The sequence below is a fragment of the Orbilia oligospora genome (genome assembly GCF_000225545.1).
Source record: "Orbilia oligospora ATCC 24927 unplaced genomic scaffold scaffold00054, whole genome shotgun sequence".
In the NCBI taxonomy this organism is placed as follows: Eukaryota; Fungi; Ascomycota; class Orbiliomycetes; order Orbiliales; family Orbiliaceae; genus Orbilia; species Orbilia oligospora.
Window position 1 is genome coordinate 1,932,564 of NW_011645611.1, and position 19,396 is coordinate 1,951,959.

General features: G+C 45.5%; 7 protein-coding genes across 7 annotated transcripts; 3 read left to right on the forward strand and 4 right to left on the reverse strand.

Moving 5' to 3' along the window:
* Positions 1-1,958: 1,958 nt before the first annotated feature.
* AOL_s00054g597 (uncharacterized protein) lies at positions 1,959-4,388 on the forward strand (the record flags this gene model as incomplete). The annotated part of the gene is made up of 5 exons (XM_011121913.1): positions 1,959-2,129; positions 2,205-3,083; positions 3,145-3,786; positions 3,856-3,968; positions 4,028-4,388. 5 exons carry the CDS (start codon positions 1,959-1,961, stop codon positions 4,386-4,388), a joined length of 2,166 nt encoding a protein of 721 aa, XP_011120215.1.
* Positions 4,389-4,793: 405 nt separating this feature from the next.
* On the reverse strand, positions 4,794-6,164 carry AOL_s00054g598 (uncharacterized protein; the record flags this gene model as incomplete). Its single annotated transcript, XM_011121914.1, has 1 exon — positions 4,794-6,164. The coding sequence occupies one exon, from the start codon at positions 6,162-6,164 to the stop codon at positions 4,794-4,796; it is 1,371 nt and encodes a 456-aa protein (XP_011120216.1).
* A 701-nt stretch (positions 6,165-6,865) lies between these two features.
* Positions 6,866-8,255, forward strand: AOL_s00054g599 (uncharacterized protein; the record flags this gene model as incomplete). The annotated part of the gene is made up of 5 exons (XM_011121915.1): positions 6,866-6,986; positions 7,082-7,612; positions 7,679-7,776; positions 7,841-7,979; positions 8,044-8,255. 5 exons carry the CDS (start codon positions 6,866-6,868, stop codon positions 8,253-8,255), a joined length of 1,101 nt encoding a protein of 366 aa, XP_011120217.1.
* A 359-nt stretch (positions 8,256-8,614) lies between these two features.
* AOL_s00054g600 (uncharacterized protein) lies at positions 8,615-11,595 on the forward strand (the record flags this gene model as incomplete). The annotated part of the gene is made up of 6 exons (XM_011121916.1): positions 8,615-8,981; positions 9,046-9,106; positions 9,172-9,311; positions 9,413-9,696; positions 9,754-9,872; positions 9,933-11,595. The coding sequence occupies 6 exons, from the start codon at positions 8,615-8,617 to the stop codon at positions 11,593-11,595; spliced, it is 2,634 nt and encodes an 877-aa protein (XP_011120218.1).
* A 108-nt stretch (positions 11,596-11,703) lies between these two features.
* On the reverse strand, positions 11,704-13,253 carry AOL_s00054g601 (uncharacterized protein; the record flags this gene model as incomplete). The annotated part of the gene is made up of 2 exons (XM_011121917.1): positions 11,704-12,511; positions 12,580-13,253. The coding sequence occupies 2 exons, from the start codon at positions 13,251-13,253 to the stop codon at positions 11,704-11,706; spliced, it is 1,482 nt and encodes a 493-aa protein (XP_011120219.1).
* A 1,568-nt stretch (positions 13,254-14,821) lies between these two features.
* Positions 14,822-16,416, reverse strand: AOL_s00054g602 (uncharacterized protein; the record flags this gene model as incomplete). Its single annotated transcript, XM_011121918.1, has 3 exons — positions 14,822-15,187; positions 15,291-16,239; positions 16,337-16,416. 3 exons carry the CDS (start codon positions 16,414-16,416, stop codon positions 14,822-14,824), a joined length of 1,395 nt encoding a protein of 464 aa, XP_011120220.1.
* Positions 16,417-17,559: 1,143 nt separating this feature from the next.
* On the reverse strand, positions 17,560-18,115 carry AOL_s00054g603 (uncharacterized protein; the record flags this gene model as incomplete). Its single annotated transcript, XM_011121919.1, has 2 exons — positions 17,560-18,002; positions 18,097-18,115. 2 exons carry the CDS (start codon positions 18,113-18,115, stop codon positions 17,560-17,562), a joined length of 462 nt encoding a protein of 153 aa, XP_011120221.1.
* Between the last annotated feature and the right edge of the window lie 1,281 nt (positions 18,116-19,396).

Genomic DNA, 19,396 nt, shown 5'->3' on the forward strand with positions numbered 1-19,396 from the left:
CCTGTCGGCTTCTCACGATATATACTACTTACCCTAGCAAGTCGCATCTGATCTGTTTGGTTTAACTGCCAGTCGACCGTTGGCAAGTTATATCCTGACCCTGCAGCTCATACTTACATCCCAACACCGCTACTTTTCAGACGAATTAAAGCTCTGCCCGCTTTATGCGACAGAGAATCAGCAGATTTTTGGGAACCTTGATAGCAAGCCACTTAAAGCCCCCAATCTCGGAAGGTCAAATTATCCCGAACACTCTCGCGCCAGGCTTTTGTGCCGCAGAACGCATTAGCGACGATTGCTGGTAGCTCAAGGCCCACATCGTGAAGTTGAGAAGGATAACAGGCATCCTCTTTCCCATCTCGAAATCGTGGGATTTCTCCCCCAAAATTTTTTGCCCTATTATACTCTTTCGAAGGTATATTTTTAATCCGAGAAAACCCTATTTTCGTCATCGACGTACAAAATTTCGCACCCCTCTGCAATCTCGGTTCTCCCTCGATCGGTTTCCAAGCACAGACGCCAGCCTTGTTCCTGCATCTGCAGCTGTCGATTGTGGCAACCCCTGTCTGCCTGGAGATTATAGCGCAAAGTCCCACGTTCACCTGTTCAACATCGCGACCTGCTATTAATGGAAAGCACTCATTAATTTTCAAACAAGTTCCGGAGCGAAAGTTACGTAGCGGAAACTCATAATCGCCTCGACTTTCTTGGGAAATTCGATTCATTTTGAAGATCGTTGTGACCTGGGCACCTTTTAAATACTGTTAGCACTGGCTATATCGCATTGAGACCTGGACCAGAAGTCCAGTTCGAAAGGAGAAGGCAATTTAATATTGCATACCAAGGGAAATATGTCAACAACCGATCAGAGATACACGTTCGATGAGAACGAATATCATTATAACGTTTACAGCGGCGGCAGCGACGATGGAAGTGGTGGGCAACTGTACTACTACCCCCATGATGTGCCTCTAGACCATTCTGCAGGCAGTTCAACAACCGAATCGATTCCATTTGGAGTAGTGACGGCGTACCATCCTCCCCCTCCCGACTTTGGATTCCCGCCCACACCGTCAGCAACGACACTCTACACCGACAGTAATGTGGTTGCACGAGGGATGAGGTCTCCAAAACGTTCACCTGAGATCCCTAGGCGGGTTAGCCAAGTTGAAGACCAACTTTGTAAGTTCCCAATCCTCTTTAGTTGCGTTGGAAGTCAAAGCTCTATATTTGTTTGTCGCTATTCACATTTGCCTGTTTTGTAATGTTTCTCATGTGGGGCTCCTCTGATTCGTCGGGTTTCGTATTATTCCCCTGATCCGTCACAGCCCTTCGGTTTTGGAAATGCCATCCGAAATTCAGCGGACACTTCGGTGCCGTCGTAGATGTGCATGTAGCAGATGTGCCGTTATATGCCAGATTCTCTGCCATTCTTTCATGCCGCTGTGGAGTCGTCTTAGGCTTGGTTCCATTAAATTGGAGCCTGGCTATTCTTGTCGGGCTGTGGTGGCCTATCTCTTCCCCCAATTCTCAGAATTGGAATTACCTGAAGCTTCCCTTCCACACATCGCGCGTCATGTCAGCGTGGGATTAAGATAGAAGTCTCGCGATGCATTTTTCTCAACCTAGAATTAGCACCTGTTCACCTGCGTTTTCGATATCGTGGAGATGATACGAGGCTGTAAAGTCGAGGTTGAGGCATACCGCCCTTCTCCAATTCTCATGGCTAAGCCATGCATGTCCCGATACCAGGTGCACCTGTACCAGCTTCGATGTGGGTTCTTTTTTCTTTCTTATTCCGATACGGGACTTTTATGACCTTTATAAAAGTGGTGTCGTTCGTACTAACTTCGTTTTCCCTGAAACTTCCCGAGAGATCCTGTCGTCATTATTTGTTCATTGTTCTTTGATTTCCCTGGTTGTTCCCTGCTTTTTCATGGTTGGATTTAGATTTCAAGATGCCTGGAGACATATCAGCTTTGGATGTTGCATCTTTGTATGGCTTCCCTGACGACAACGCGCTGACGTTCCCCAACAATGTAGTCAATGTGGAGCAGATATTACAGGAGCTCGTCAAGCGGAACGAAGCAATCAATGGGCCCCGCAAAAGCCGGAAGAGAAAGGCTTCGGTACGTTATTCCGTGCATGGTGTCCGAGTTTGTAATAAATTAAATCAAATCTGACTAGCCATTATTATCTTCCAGGGAGATGACGACTCCGAGGAGTTACTAAGCGATGAGCGAAAAGAGCAATTCAAGGCCTACCTGCTGTCGCAAATGCAGGATCAGGCCAATAGCTCCGAGTCCGGTTCTAGCGAAGATGCAGATTCCCCGGAGGCAGATGATGGTTCAGGTACTGCCGTTGTGTTAGCAGATAGTCATTTCCAAGTCGCCGACCCCCCGGTTCTGAAGTCTCCAGTTGACTTCAAGGCCGGTTTGCCTTTCCAGACATATGATGGTTCATCAGAATTCACAACATGTCTACCACATTTCCCTCCAGATATCCTAGAGGAAATCCAGATGCCCCTGAGGGGGTTCAGTCCGACTACTAGGATCATTGCCCCTGCAAGACCATCTAGTTTGAAGCAACCTGGCGATCATTATCTCCTCCAAGCTTACCTAGCCGTTACGGCTCCCCGACTACAATACACCTCGCCGTCGTATATAAATCTATGGTCAAAATATATCCCTGCTATGGCACAAGAATCACCGGCACTCATGGAAGCAATGCTTGCATTTGCAGCATTACAGGTCGGGCTACGGGATAACGACCAGAGATATCTTATGGTTGAAGCTCCTACACACTACCACCGAGCTCTTATGGCACATGGCAGGGCACTTGCACAGCACGAGTCCATGACTTCTTATGCACCTTTAGCAACAGCTATATTGATGGGCATGTTTGAGTTATGGTCTGGTGAGAATATGAAAATGGGTGTCCACATGTTGGGAGCGAGGGATATGATTGTTGCGCGAGGAAAGGAGGCTCATATGACGCCAGTAGGACGAGCTTTATATGCAGTTTTTAGACGTCTTGATATTGGTACTTCGTCGGTTACAGGGAACCCCTGCTTCTTGACGCCGGTATGCTATATATTCCCCCCAATCGATTTGTTTATTTGGGTTGTACTAATATCCATACTAGGACTGGTGGATTATTGATCCTATGGCTAGACTTCCAATCGATCACGAAGCTCCAACACTTCTCATTGCGGATGCTGCCCTTTCAAAGAGCACTATAATCAACTCGAGATTAACCTACGTTAAAAACTGGGCTATTCGAAAGCGAAGAGATCTATGGATTCAATCTAAAGGAAACGATACAGACGCTGTTTTCCTCGAGAAAAAGATTAGACTGCAAGAAAGTATTTGTCGAAAAGTTGGTCGTCTGGAAAAGATGATGGACGATTGGGAAGCCGATCTCCCAGAACGATTTGGACCTTCGGAGGATAATGTGTGGACTGGTCCTGATGGTGAGGACGAGGATATCAACCGGACTGATATCCACGTTATCATCCCCAGAAAGTACCCCCACTTTTCGATCGCCTTGGCGGATGCCTGGCACTATTGTTTGCGGTTGCAGACGTATCGTGTCAAGTACCCAGACGTCCCAATCGCCGACCCGAAAATTGGAGGGTATGTCCACGGAGTACTTCGCATCTTTGCAACCTTGGGTTTTGAATCGACAGCTTTTATGATGCCGATTTTGTTCTTCGCTGGTATGGAACTTCGTCAAAAGCCTCATCAGGACTGGTTGGCGGCGGAAATGCAGAAGCATATCGAGAATGTAAGATCATGGGAGAAAACATGTCACCTTTTAAAAATCGAACTTTGCTAACTTGAGGGGCGCTTATAGACGGGATTCCCTGGCTTTGTCTTCGTTTTGGCTGGTTGTCGATTCGCTTGGATGAAGCTTCAAGGCCAGACAGCTGGCCGATTCACGAAAATCAAGGAGGGAGCGGCTGCAAGGTAAATCACAATCCTCCCAGGCGCTATAGTCCATGGAAGTACACTAACACTGCTTACAGAATCGACGGTGTTTCCGAAAATCTATGGAATGCAGAGGGTGTTCTCGGCACAATGGAAGCCCTCTCCCTCTACGATTCCCCAGATATGGCTCGCCAGCGCAAGAACTTCCAAGGAGACCTTGAAACTTCCACAGTCATTGGTGAAGACCTCGAAGAGGAGGAGCCGCATACCAAGGAACCGTCGCTGACGCCCCAGCCGATGGGTGAAGCCGCGCATACTCCTTCCTCCAGGAATACAAGCGATGCTAGCGAGCACCCGAATAAGCGGGTGAGATACAACAGTTTTGCTGCTGAGAGGAATCAGAGGTACTTGAGGGAGTCGCCGGGATTGGAGGAGACGTTGACGGAGGAACTCGATTAAAGTTACATTACTATATATAGGCAGACACAGCCGTTGATTCTTTCAGTGGAACTGTGACCTATATAGTGGATTAGATTTCACGTTGATACTTGTTTATTGGGACAAAAAACGGAGGTTCGGCGGGTACAGCATTTGTCTTGTGTTACTACTGTGTTATTGTTTAGTTCGAAGGCCTGAGATGATCGTTGATAAAAATCAAGTTTAAGGGAGGGGTTGATGGAGTAATTGAGAGCGCCCGAAAGAACTGGAACTATTGGAAATATGCTTTCTATATCCTGATTGCACGTACGGAGGACAGATAATCCCGGCTATCGGGTGGCGTTATATTTGTGGGTATTTTAGCTTTTATAACTTTACATATTATTATTACTTATCGATATCTGTCGCGGGTTTATTGATCTACGCTTAGTTGAATGAACTAAGAAGTGACCCTATATCTCGTCTTTTGCTAGCTTTGGCTTTGTAGGTCTTGTTTAAACTTTGGCGTTTAGGCGGAGTGCTTAGTTTCTCTTCGCCCTGTGTATTAATCTCTGATAAAGGTCTTTTCTTCCCCCCGTTAGGTTCAGAAACTGCCTCTATCGGGCGAGGGCCGGTCTCTTCTCTGTAGAAATATACCCAGCCGCCGACCTTTTCGGCATTGGGGCTCGGTGACACATCTAGCATCACCCTTCTTTTACCCTCTGCCATCCTCTCTTTCATAATAATCCATTCGGCGACTTTATGCATCCTCTTGAAAGCATCCGAGCCTGCCCAGGGTACTTTCGATAGAGCAACATTTGCTAGGTCAGCGTTTCGCCGTAGTGCGGTCAAGCATTCTGGACACGCAGCGTCACCACAGAATGCCGCCCAGCCAGTCTTCTGCCCAATTCCGAAGTCTTTCTTCTTGAGGTATTCACACCGGTATATTGGCACCCTTATGTATCGATCGACTATCCTCAGTTCGACTACCTTCAAGCCTGGTAAACTGTTTAAATTGGCCAATATCTTCGCCTCGCCAGAAACAACCGTATCCAATATATTCATCAGTCGTAGGACGCGTAGATTATTAAAGTTAGTTTTGTTCGTTACCCAGTTTTTGAAAACTCTGCCGAGAGCATTATAGCCACTATTCGCGGGTGGGAATTCTAAGGTTAAGCAGACTAGATTTCGCAGACCGTTGAGTTCTGTCAGTTCCCAGAAGTCAAATCCACCTTTTATTGTAAGGTTAACAAGCCAGGATGCCGAAGGGGACGCTAGATAGGGTATATAGTGTGGTATCCAAGGTGTGCTCTCTGACATTGCTATCCTCAAATGTCGTGATGCTGGAATTTTAGTGCTAGTGTTACAGAGTTCCCGATTCCCTGGGTGAAAATCGAGTTCATGGCCGTAGACTTCGCAGAAATTCCGGAATATTGTGTATGAGTCCGCAGTAGCGTGGATTATGTCGTCCCATATTATCTTCCCGTAGTGCCATGGAAGGTCGATAAGCACATCTGGCGTCAGAGATTCGACATGTTGCAGAAGGGACATACGACACAGGTTGAAGAGTGTGCCTTCTTGTTTTTCAGGGTTTGTACGGCGGTACTTGAGGAACAGGGCCCTTCTCTCGGAGAAAGTCGGTTTTTCAAATATAGATAGGGCAGCAGAAGGGGTTGTGAAGGTCTCTTCTGTGAAAAGGTTGCCGGATTGGTCATCATATTTAAGGATAGGTCCGGATTTGTTGGTAGTAGCTGAGTACAAGGCAGTTCCTGGCAGAGGTTTTGGACGAAACCGGCCGCTGAATATATTTAGGCTCATTATATGAAGTAGAGTCTCGGATGGATATGATTGTGATTCTTAGGCGAGGAAGAGGTTGAAGCTAGATTGGGTGGTACCCAGTCAGGGTACGTCGTAAGTACGCGTCGCGGGGATTGAATTCGCTGGCATGAAGTATGAGATTGGAGCAGATAGGTAGTATTGGCTACAGCTAAGTCAAGCCCATGGCCGAGACTGGTTCAAGTCGTCTAGTGAGGGCCGTTGTGGCAATGATCCTGCTTTACTTAGTTGGTGATGGTGAAGGCGGTGGTGAATGTGAAGGATGAGGATGAGGATGAGGATGAGGATGAGGCGGGGAGCAGAGGTGGTAGCGGTAACAGGTGACGCAGTCGGCGGTCTCAACAGAAGGGAACTAGCACGGCGGAACCTTTGAGAACCATCCAAACCATTATAAATATAAACCGCCCATAAAGAAAGACCAAATTATCTCGAATCAATAGCCAACATCTGGACGACATTATACATCTGCTCCACAAGTTACCTCTAACAGCTCTCCTATCAGAATTTACTTGTTTTCGGTCACATCTTCGTTGGTTGCCATCGCTCAACCCGATTAGCAAACTCGTCCCAGTTCTTGGTCGTGCCTGAAAGCAAGGGTCTGAATCATCCTGCCCCGGTCCAAAAGCGCACGATTAGCACCGTTTAAGCTGTCTGCCCCACGTTGCAGCAACCACAATCCCACAATGCGAGTTAGGATCAGAGCCCCAAATGGTGTCCATACCATTACTCTTGAAGATGTCGCCAATGTTGGCAATCTAATAGATGCGATCCGGGAGAAGACTTCGATAAAGGGCGGCATCGCGGGTACGTCCCTTGATATAGACTCGACATACCTGTATTACGTTTGTTAATTCTAAGTACGCCGTGACCGGGACTAATATCAACGTATCTTTATATAGTCAAGCATGGCTTCCCTCCAAAGCCCTTGGATCTCAATTCTTATAGCAGAGGAATGCTTCTCATCGACCTTCCTGTTACTGTGAATGGTGAACAGTTGATAGTCTCGGAAACGGAGTCGCCCTTGAGTACAGAACCTAGTGTGGTCAAGACCTCAATTGGGCCGAGCAGTGGCCCTCTCAGCAACAGTCAAGGGACTTTGCTCAATCAACATGAACGAGATTTGTCGTTCCCGAGCGACCCCCCAAACCCATTCAAGGGTTGGTTCGGCCCTGGTGGGTCCTCATCCGATTCCAAGGCTGCCAAAACTTTCAAAGGTCAAGAACCAATTGTGCAAGTGGAGGGTATGCCTGGTTGGAGCTGTACTATGCGTGTGATGGAAGATGATAACTCTTGCATGTTCCGTGCTGTCAATTATGTTTGTGCTAGGGGTTTGGATATGATGTCAGAGCTCAGAGGGGTTGTAGCCTCAGTAATCCAAGCAGATGCGGATCTACCAGAGACCGAGCAACGGTTTACTCATGTCGTACTCGGTAAGACCTAGGGAAAGGCCCCCGTTTTACTCTTAGGAGACTGATTGGTGCTTTGTTGTGTTCTAGGAACATCGAGAGACAAGTACTGCGAAAAGATAGCTGACCCTAATATCTGGGGAGGGTACATCGATCTTACAATCCTATCAGAATACTTCGCCACTACCGTAAGTTTAGAAGTAGATCTCTGTCTTTAAAACCATGGGAGAAGCTAACACTTTATGTACTTAGATATACTCGATATCTGTTGATGATGGCAGCGTCGTGACCTACAACGAGGGACAGCCAACATTCGCGATTGTGATCTATTCTGGAATTCACTACGACTGTGTCGCCCTCACTCAGGTAACCAACGATCCTGACGACGATAGTACGTATTCCTCATCCGTATTGATTGAGCACTGCATCATGTAGCTGACTACATGGGAATATAGCCACTGTTTTCGATAAAGTCAACACTACCATGATTCTAGGAGCCGCAGAGAAGCTTTGTCGCATCTTGAAAAGCCGCAACTACGCTACAAACCTAAGCAAGTTTAGTATCAAGTGTGTGGATTGCGGAACTTTATTGACGGGGACGAGGCAAGCTCAAGAGCATGGTGCTACGACCGGACACTATAACTTTACGGAGTATACCGCCACGTAGCTGAGAAGTTGTCAATATCTTTTTTGTTACTACCATACAGTTTCTTACTTTAGGCTTGCTCTTGTCTCTCTTCTCTTTTATTCCCTTTGCGACTCGTCTAGGCATTCCGTCCTTTCCTTTCGAGTATCTTCCAGGCCTAGGCATTTTGTGTGTTGTTTCGTAGCGTCGGTGCAACTTCCAACAATGAATGATACAACTCTGATAACGAGCTCTTTCAATTCTCAATACTACTTCCTTGCAAGTGAAATTTCCTAGACGGAACTTCACTTTGGTTCATACAAATATCTATTTAAACCTTAAGTATCTAGGTACCTACCTAGGTAGATAGCTCCTGATTCGGTCCTTATACGCAAGATAGGATGTCGGCTTCAGCTCCCCAGTCCAATTCTAGACCTTCGTCCCGCGGTCGCGAAACCTATCGACCGACGACACCTCTTCGCGAAAATTCACGTTCACGCGACTCCGTAAACCGTTTCCGCGACTCTCATACTACTTTCACGCCAATTGAAAGCATAACGCCCTTTTTTGCAGAGCTCGAAGATGGCCTCAATATCCTCCACGACAACTTGATGCAGCTGCAGCAGATCCACGAGAATATCAACAGGTTCAACGAGAGTTTTAGTGCTATGATATATGGGATGGAGATGAATGCTTTCTGTGTCGATTTCCCAGAGGCACCGATACCGCAGTCATTCAGAAGAGAAGAAGAAGCTGCAAGAGAAGCTGGTGGGTTTTGTGGATGGATCATTTGGAGAAGTCTTAGTGGTTGTTAACAAGGTTACGGGAACAGAACGATTAGCTGCTCTACAGCCAGCTCCCAGGGCAGACCATGATGCAGAGACGACGTTTATGTATGACCCCTGTTTTAACGACTCATGGAGTGTTATTTCTAGATATAGCTAATCGATATTGTTAGGACCAACGATACTTTCGTAGATCAGCCCGTCACGCCCGCCGCATCAAGAGACCCGAAGACGCCTAATCGCAGAGGTAGAGGGAATATCCCAGGCACTACACGTGGTGGAGGGCGAGGTGGCACAGGAAGGGGAAGCAGAGGTACTGGAATAGCTAGGGGTGGTTCACGAGGGTTACGATACGGCACGAAGTAAACGTGGAAAGACGGGATTGAACCTATAACTGCCTGGTGTGGGATATAGGTCTCAATATATCTGCCTTCCCAGATTCTTGTGCGACTGCGTCAAACGAACTTCTTTACACCCAACATTCTGTCTCTTTGGCCTTTTGCTATTCAGCGTTTACATATTTGCATTGTCATATACCCCCAATGAAGTACTTCGAGGACCTAAACAGTGTCCGGAATTGGCAACCGGATAGTTCGAGAGAAGGAGAGGCATCTGATATTGCAAATGTACCACTCCAAGAGCGTCAGCTTCTAGAGGAGCGGGACCTGTTCAAGCTACTAGCGTGCCATGATTTTAAGGTATGCTAGTGTATGTCTCATACACGCTGGAGGGAAGACACTAAAGTGGACCTTTAGGGGGGATACCAACCCTACGAAGACAGCCAGGGGATCCTCTCCGAGGAGCCTGTGTATACTCTCGAGTACCTTCACCTTGTCTCCACTTTTGTCTACTTCTCCCACCACCGAGTAACCATGTAAGCTCCACTCAAAATAGACAACAAGACAACACGGATTCTGATTGCGACGAATTGCAGACCACCCGCACCATGGATAAATGTTATGCACAAGAATGGCGTTCGGATCTTAGGAACGTTTATTGTGGAGCCTGGAAGTACAACTGGATTTAGTGATTTATTGGAACGGGATGCCAATGGAACGTTTATATTTGTGGAAAAACTGGCGGGTATAGCTGAATACTACGGCTTCGATGGGTGGCTTTTGAACTTTGAAGAGCATTTCCCGGACACAACATTTAATCTAGAGACGACGCTCAAGTTTATCGAAGAATTGAGAAAAGAGTCTGATAGGCGGGTAAAAGGGAGCGAGATTGTTTGGTTAGTTTCCCCTCGAAGTTTTTCCAAATACAGCTGGTCACTAATCTCGACCTCGATGCCTGGAAGGTACGATTCTCTAACAATCTATAATCGAGTTGTATACGTCAATGGATTGTCACCATTGAATGCTCCCTTTTTTGACGTCTCTTCAGCACTCTTTACTAACTACCGATGGAACCCTCTGGCGCAACTTCTAACCACTGCGGCTTTGTCCAAAGTCATGCATAGAAACCACGACGTCTACATGGGCATCGATGTCTTTGGTCGAGGCACATTCGGTGGCGGAGGCTGGGGTACCGGTACTGCCCTTTCGGTAATCCGGCCAGCCGGACTTTCAGCAGCTATCTTCGCCCCCGGATGGGTATTTGAGAATTTCGATGGCCAAAATTTCGAAGAGAGAAATCGAAAGTTTTGGATAAACGGAGGCGCAACTGATACAGAGCTTATTTGCAGGCCGGTTGCTGAATTCGCACCAGTCTGGGAAGCTGGGACCGAAGCATTCTTCTATACGGATTTCAATAGGGGATATGGTAAGAAGTGGTTTCAGAGTGGAAGGGAGATATCAGCGAGACCGTGGGTACACGTCGGGGCTCAGGGTGTTTTACCATCATTCTATCCTGGTGATACAGACCTCTTAGTGTGGAAACTTGACAATGAGGTTGCCTATAATGGAGGGCATTCACTTCAAATTGTTCATAAGGCCGCAGCTGGGGCAGATGCAAAACTCTCTTCGTGTAAACTGTACCAGTTTAACATGACGTATAAACGAGACTTGCAGTTCTCGTTCTCATACACTCTAGAGGCAGCACAGAAAGGCAGGGTGGCGGTATATTTCATCCTAAAGCGGTTCAACGGGGTTACTGAGCGACATGAAGTTGGGCTGCCAGTACAAGAAGGCTGGGGCATCAAAACAGTAACCTTAGATGTGGGTAAAACAGATGAAGAGATATTCGGGACGAAAGTGGTGGAATTGGGAATTGCATATATACACCCAGAGGCGTCTGCAGAGCCAGAAACAACAATCCTTAGATTGGGGCATATATGCTTATCTGGATATCCCGAACCAAAACTTCCGGGGGTAAGCAAGATCTCGTCTGCTATTTTGGCGAGTGGGAAGCAACAGTTGAATTGGGTATTAGACTATTCAGGGTTTTCACCATCGGAGGGTTCACAACTTGGTGTTAAAAGCAAAGTAACTGGAGAATTTGCATACTTCTTGGTATACAAAGGGCTCGGGGAGCTTCTAGGAATTTCGCACTGTTTGGGGTTTATCACCGGTGTGGAAGCCGGTAGTGATAATAGCACGTACCGAGTTGATGGGATTTCCTTTGACGGGCGAGTAGTTAAAGGGGCGTGGTTTTAATTTACTCGGGCATACTAATTATATGTAGACATACAAATACTAAGTAGGTAGATAGCTTCAAGAATGAACATTCCCTTGTCTTCCAAACCGCGGACCGATATAACCCAGTTAAACTTCGGGGTCCACAGGATACCATTTGTCCCACATCATGCCCGGATCATATTTTTTCTTCAATTCCTTCATTCTCCCAAGGTTTGGGCCGAACACCGACACCAACTTCTCATCTCCATCGCTCACGAGAGCGTATAAGGTAGTCGCAGCGACATGAGCCCCAACATCAGCTATTCCCTTCTGTTCGTTATCCTGTTTGATCCAATCGCGAACCTCTGCAATAAAATCCTTGGTGACCTGCATCATCTCCTTGTCGAGTTCCTCTTTATCCCAAATGAAATCAACTCCGATTAAGCACCCTTCTCGTCTATTTGCATACGCGGTAGCATCAAGGGGAACAGATGCAACCTTTGAGTAATCCCGGAGATCAAAAAGTAGTTTCGAGACGGAAAGGTTCTCTGGGCGTGTAGCGACTACCTCCTTAAACTTTTGGACCGTCCTTTTGAGAATATCAACGGAGAGTGGGTAGCTAATTTGAGTAGATGTCCCGACGAGTCTGTTAAATTGAGGTGGGAACATCTTCTCGAACTGCTTCCAATCTGTGGTTTCGGTGTGGCACTTCATTTCAGCCCCGCTCCCTGGGTAGATAGGACCTAAGTCGAGAAGAGGCTGGATATACTTCTTGCCCTCTTCTTCAGGACCGTCGTACCAGACGAGGAAACCAGGGATAGGGTTGCCTCCCATTATTGCCGTGAACCCATTGCATGCGAATTTGCCATTGGATTTCATGACATAATCCTGGTGCATGACATTCATGAGCTCTAAGTAAGCATCGACTTTGTCTGGAGGGAACATGAAGAATCCGCTAGATAAAAAAAAAAGGAATTAACCAAATTTGGAAAGTGTGCTAGAATGAGTAGCTTTAAGACTTACGAGTAAACCTGGGGATCAGCTTTGTGAAGTTTGTATGTAAATTCGGTGACTAAGCCAAAATTACTGCCGCCACCTCGAATGCCCCAGAAGAGATCTTGATTCTCTTCTTCGGACGCAATCACAATACTTCCGTCGGCCAATGCGACACGAGCAGCGAGTAGGTTATCAGCCACGAGTCCATATTGGGCAGACAAATTCCCAATACCGCCTCCAGTAGTAATACCACCACATCCGGTGGCATTTACCGCACCCATAACAGGACGAAGTCCCACAGCCTCAGCTGCTGATTCAATATCACCAGCGAGCGAGCCTCCTTGTGCGACGGCGACCATTTTCTCCGCATCGACACTAACTTTGCGTAGATTCCTCATGTCAATGATCAACCCATAACCCGAACTCGGGCCGGAGTAAGTATGTCTTCCCGAAGCAATTGCAACATCGAGGTTATGCTCTGCGACAAATTTGACAGTGGCAGATACGTCTTCTTCGGATTCCGGAAGGACGATGATATTAGCCTCCTTGATATGCATTCGATTCCATCGCTCGAGAAGGGGTCGGTATTCTTCTTCGGGTGATTGTCCCTTTACTACCACTTTGCCTTTAATGCTGCTGCGCAAACTGTCCAAGGTTTCCGAAGATAGGTTGGAACCATCGACCCTCTTTGAGCGACCCATTGTAAATTTATTTCGTGTTGACGTTTAAAAATACAACAAGGTATTCCAAACCCGAGTGTATTTGGACAGATTCGGTTCGAATCGTGTATAAAATTAAAAGACTTTTTAAGGCAAATATATTAGAAATAAGGCTCTAAGCGCGGGAGAAAGAAATAAGGATTAATTTCTTAACGTTCAATCGGGTGGCCTTTTCTACATCTTTATATATCTATAGCTTAGCTTTATCGATAAGTATCGCTTGTGCTTGGCCGCCTGCAGCTGGCTGGCTGGGCTGAGAAAGCAGTTACTCTATAATATCAAACTGCAGCATAAAGATCCCAATCGAGTATGCTTGACAAGCACCTAAGTACACGCAACTGTTCCCTTCAGCCCTGCTAGCTGCTGCCAATGTCTTGCTTGTAAATCTTCCCCGCAGTAAGCATATTGTATCCCGGGTCCTAATTTGGCATGTTCGACGGCACATTTTCTTTAGAGACATGCAGCTGGCCAGCGCTGGGCAACTAGCTCCGGTCAGCAAACAAGTTCCCAATTCTCCGCAATGATAAAGAACTTGCAGATGTTTAGATTATGATACATGGAGGATTCCATTGCCTTCGTATATCCATGTTTTGGGCACACTAAAACAAGGTTTTGAAATATCTAGCTTGGTGGGGTTGATCCAGATTATGATCGATTGATCGAGGTTTGGGGCCAAATGGAGCGTTGGAAAACCTCGGTAGTTCGTTATCTTGATGTCACACAACATAAGCTACAGACATATATTAGCTTAGAAAAGGTCCGGCTTTGCCTGCAAGGCGGGTATATATTAGCTGAGGTTGGGGACACGGGACAGCCGTAGCTAGTTTGAGCAGGGGCTTACGTAGCTTCCGTGATAGCTGCAGATATCCCGACAATACTGCACTTTGAGACCAGGTTCTTCAAAATGCTTACGGTTAAAAATCTCGTACCGTGGTCGGTACACGCAATATCTAGCCTAACTCAGACATTTATTCCACGCCATGCGTTATGAATGTTAGTAATCCTACTTGTTCTACTTCGTTCAATTAACATTTGATATTTGAACATGTGTTCGATTGTAGAGTTTAGTTTGGATCCTCAGCATGCACATCCGGGAGGAGATTAGTGCTCTTCTCATAGCCTCGAGACCAGTCGAAGATTGAGGCATGCTGACTCGTCTAGATTATATTTCCCTGGATCCACTGCTGGTTACGGAAAACAACAAAGTATATTCTCGCTATCAATTTTGTATAGTTTTATGCTATGAAATGAATATACGTTTGAAAATATACGGAGCCCCTATACAACTTTTACTTATTTTGCCAATTGCATTGCTACTTTGTATTCTAGGTGTGAAAAAGAAAGTACCTAAGTTTTAACTGCCTGGTGCTTTGAGCTTCTAATAAACCTTGTTCGCGTATCCACACGTTGTTTCCGCATTCCATTCACTTTCCAATCAAAAATATTATAATACCTCAATTTTTTAACATCATCCTCGTAGGCAAGCTAGTTAATTATAACTCTGCACCTGTAAAAAAATGGTGATGCCTCTCCCATATCGGGATGTTAACTTAAACGAATCGCTCAATCCATTTCCAACGATAGTCTGCGGCATCAAACTGATAGTACCTCTCACTGAAATCCGGGAACTTTTGTTTGAAATCATTTCTTGACATCGTTGCCACTCGTCCGTGCCCGTTCGTGCCCCTCAAAGTTTCTTCTCTTGACCTAGCGAGGAATGTTATATTTGACTCTCCGTGGACTACCATTGCTTCCAAGGAAGGCTCTAATAGTCCATCAGACATCAGATACTGTTTCCGGACATACCCCCTAAATAGCCTACGATAAGTTCCTTCTAGCTGTCTGATTGTTGAGATATCGGATTCGTGATCTTCAATGTCGAGGAACTTGAGAGTGGGAGGGAGGGCAAGATTTACCTAAACAACAGTAGCATGTTAACAATTCACGTATATATTTTCCCAGAACAAGGGTTCAAGAGAGATATTTCAAGCCATATCGCTACGGAGGGAAGGGGCTTACCAAACCGTCATGTATTCGACCAAATGACAATTCTAGAGTCTCTAGTCTAATAAAACCTGTAAAGTCTGGTTTCGCAAGAACCAAAGGATTGTCTGGGGACACGTAATTCCAACTGAAGCCCTTGAGAGTCACCGCCGTAGATTCTACAACATAAACCAAGGCTAGGTGCCTAAGGCTTTGCTGGTGGTCGCTAAGCCAAGTTAATTCGAATGGCAGATCTTGATGGGGTCTCGGTATTGTGAGATATAACGCCTCCAAAGGTCTCGGTAATCGTCGAAACAATCTTGCGAACGATGTTGCGGGTGCGAAGGGGTCATCAAGCTGCAGGTATCTCAAGTTTACAAGATCCGTAGCGATCTCATTGACTAAACGACAACCGTAACCAGACATTAATAGGCTGAAGGCCTCTAGAGCTTCTAGATTTAGTAAGCTTAGCTTATTTCCTAACCCTGTCCGGACACAGAATGAAAATTCTTGCAGCTGTAACAACTTCAGATTGAGTTTATTTGGCCAGTCCAACGGGCTTGTTGGGAAAAAGCCCTGGGGCAAGCTGCTTGGGGGTCTTGAAAGCATTAAACGCATTAAAAAGGCATCGCGGTTATGCCATACCTTCGGTGGCCATGGGTCTGACGCTCGTCGGGGCCTGTCTGCCACCTGACTAGACTCGTAAAGATTTATCCTTAAAGAACGCAAAGATACCGAATTGGTATTAATTATCCCCCAAAGCGCCGAGAGATCGGCTGTGTGGGCGTCTAAAACCCAAGACGGCCATCGAATACTGAATGTCAATGCTTCGAGTTTATCGAGTCTCATAGCCGCTGCTTTGAAATTTGCTTCGTTGATAAGTTCCTTTGTGATCGGGATAGATAAGCTTGCAACATGGGGAAACCGCTGAATTAAACTGACAATGGTTTTTGTTTGCGGGTAGAAGATGAAAGGGGATGAAATACTACATGCATATATATTGATTAAGTTTTCAGACAAGGGGTTAGTTTGATATATATCACCAGGCCAGAAATACTCAAAAAAAGGCAAATTGGACTCACTCTAGCGCAGTAAGATTTTTGAATCGGACTCCACAATCGACAGAGAATAGCTCCACCAAATTTCTCGGCCCACCAGCCATTATCTGGCACTGTTGACAGTTTGGACGGGAAGGTCTCGGATAGTAAAACTTGATACTTTCAATCCGATGGCTATTCTCAACTATATAGTTTAAAAAGTCGCCATCTATGAGCAGATAATTATGACCTCCCCAGCAATTAGAGCCCAAAATCAGATTTTTATGCAAATACTCCGTGGCGATAGTATATAGCTCTGAACAAGTCAAGCGGGCTTCGAGGAGGGAACGTCTTTGGAGCTGGCGCACGACACCATGTCAGATCAGTAAAATTCGTGATTAGACCGGACTCTGCTCTAATGCTAATATCTAGGTAAGTCGCACTCACAAAGCTGGCAAGCAAGTGGACAGTTTCAAAGGGAAGGTCTAATAGACCCTTGCGGGACGACGTTGCGTATCGGGGCCGGTTAGACATGTCTGATAAAATATTGCGGGGGCCCAAATCGATAAGTAGACACTGATGAACTAAGGGTATACGATAACCGGGATCGAAGGTACTTGACCCTGTCAGGAAACGGAGTGAGGGATAGAGGTCCCATGGAATGATCATGATATCAGAGGATTTGAGTTTGTTCTCTACAAGTGCACGTGGAATAGTAAAGGAAAACAAGATTGAAAAAATTAACAAATAAATATGAAATAGTTTCTCTCTTTTCTTGAGATCTTTTTCTTTGATCGATCAATTATAGATATAACTTCATCGGCCAAGTGTAGCTATAGGATACATGTACAAGAACCAAAAATATAGCGTACTGCTTAGAAAAGAAAAGTTAAATCTGTGTAAACCCAACAGCTGTAAGTACTTAAGTGTGAGAATATGAGAGTATGAAATGTATTAATGATGCTTGGTTTTCTCCTGAATCGAGATCTGCATGCATCGCATTACAATATAATGATGCATCATCATCAAGATATCGACCATATTTTGGTGCTTAAGACAACACATAAAATACCACACTACAGTCCTTGCTCTGCCCTCACCCTGCGCCTGGTCTCGAGGCTAACAGTCCTTCAGCTTCATAATATGTAGTTTACATGCAGGCGCAAGCTAGCTAGGGTATATACATAATATTCAAAAGATTAACTATTTCAACTCTTTACTTCTGCAATTCGTCGAGAACTTGCAGAGGTATGTATACGTTTTGGGTACTACGCTCTAAAGCGTTTCGCTTTAGTTCTAGCAGCATTAACGATGGCTAATGCCGCTAGGCTATCAGTATCGTCTCCCGAGATTGCCCGTTTTGCCGCTCCAGGTTGGATAGTAATGGTATGGCCACCAGACCCAGCGGCATTAGCAATGATGTGTATATCCGAAGGAATGACCCTAACGCCGCCATCGAGGTCATCGACCCAAGCTGCTCGAGCACTCCAACTAGAACCGTCGTTGACCGCCCAAACAAGAAGGTCGGTTGTAGTGTACGGGGCGCTGACTTTGAACCATATGGAATTTTCGTCGTTAGTCGCGGTGAAGACCTGAGAGCTATAAGGGTTGACTGTAGTTGGGGTCGTCAGGAAATTTTTGGGCAGGAGGAAGATAGGTCTGATAATCGCGGTAAAGGTATATGAACTGTTATTCGTAATGGTGATATTGTCTGCAATTTGAGATATTAAAATGGGTTGATTTCAAATACTAGGGTAGTTTTTACAAAATAAGGAAGAGAGAAAGAGAAAAATAAGGTAACTCACAAGGGGGGCTGACGGGCATTTTGTCTGTTGAAATTCTTGAGATTCTTGTAGAGTGAAAGCTATCAATTGAAAACGGATTATGAAGCCACTATGCTTAAAATCGATATTCTGTGGTTTTTTTTTGCAGAAGTGAACAAAGTATCTAGTTTTCAGCTGGAATGCATATGACCAAAATGCGTCCTTTTATAGAAAGATCCAGGGTGTAAATCGCACTCTCATTCTTAAAGCATCTGAACACGAATACGAAGTTAACATGGAAATGAAGACAGAACGTTACCAGCCCAAAACATCGCGCGCCAGCCGCGTTTTTGTTACGAGTGTGCAAATATCAATATTCTTTGTGCAGATTATGATATATCTAGTACGGTTAAGTACACGTAGGGGGTTCGCGACTTCGGCAGTTGTGCATGCATATGTATGAGACGAAGATCCCTGTCATGAGTGCTCTGTTCCTGGCTATCCATTTAGGTATTTTCAAAGTCTTCCAGCAATAATCAACTAGCTTGGAAGTTTAGCTCTGGGTTACACATTGACTGCAGAATCCAACATGCAACGGTGACTTTACTTGCATAATAATATCATCTAGCTGCATTAGCTGCATTATATGTTCAAGCATGGACAATTGGACTATAAAAGTATGCATTGATAATCCTTGCGTGTATAGCTTCGGATAACTACACCCGAATGAATCCCTGTATACCTGTAAAGCCTCAAGTAACTTAAACATACCTGAACTTCTAACCCCTTTTGATGATGTGCTTGTATGACTGAGCTGAGTGACAAATTATTTCTTCACATCCCTTGTCTTAACCTCTACCATAGTACATGGCAAGGGTGTATTTTTTTCACATTAGCTTAAGCACTTAAGTTTTGCCAGGATCCAATAGGCTACATTTGTCTATCTCTCCTTGAAATACCCCCGCATGAGCATATGAGCATTGTTAATTTAAATTTATTTTCTTAACGTTATTATACTCGGCCGATATCATACCGATATGATATAGTCCGGTAGCTGCCCGATTTTCGCTTACGCATTTACCCGTTAGAGACACAACAGGTAGGGATCAATGACAGCAATCCTAGAGCTATAGAGCTCTAGAGTACGAGGCCGCGAGGGCTGAGATGGTTCCTTGCCGCATCGTCAAGTTCTTCTGCACTAAGTCGGGTGCAGATTCTTGATTATAATATTAGTAGTATACTATAGAACCTTTGCCTCCCAATCCTAACTATATCCCACCTTTAAGGCCTCTGCCTGCAACGTTAATGGATGTACCTTAGCTTCCTCCAAATTAAATTAGTA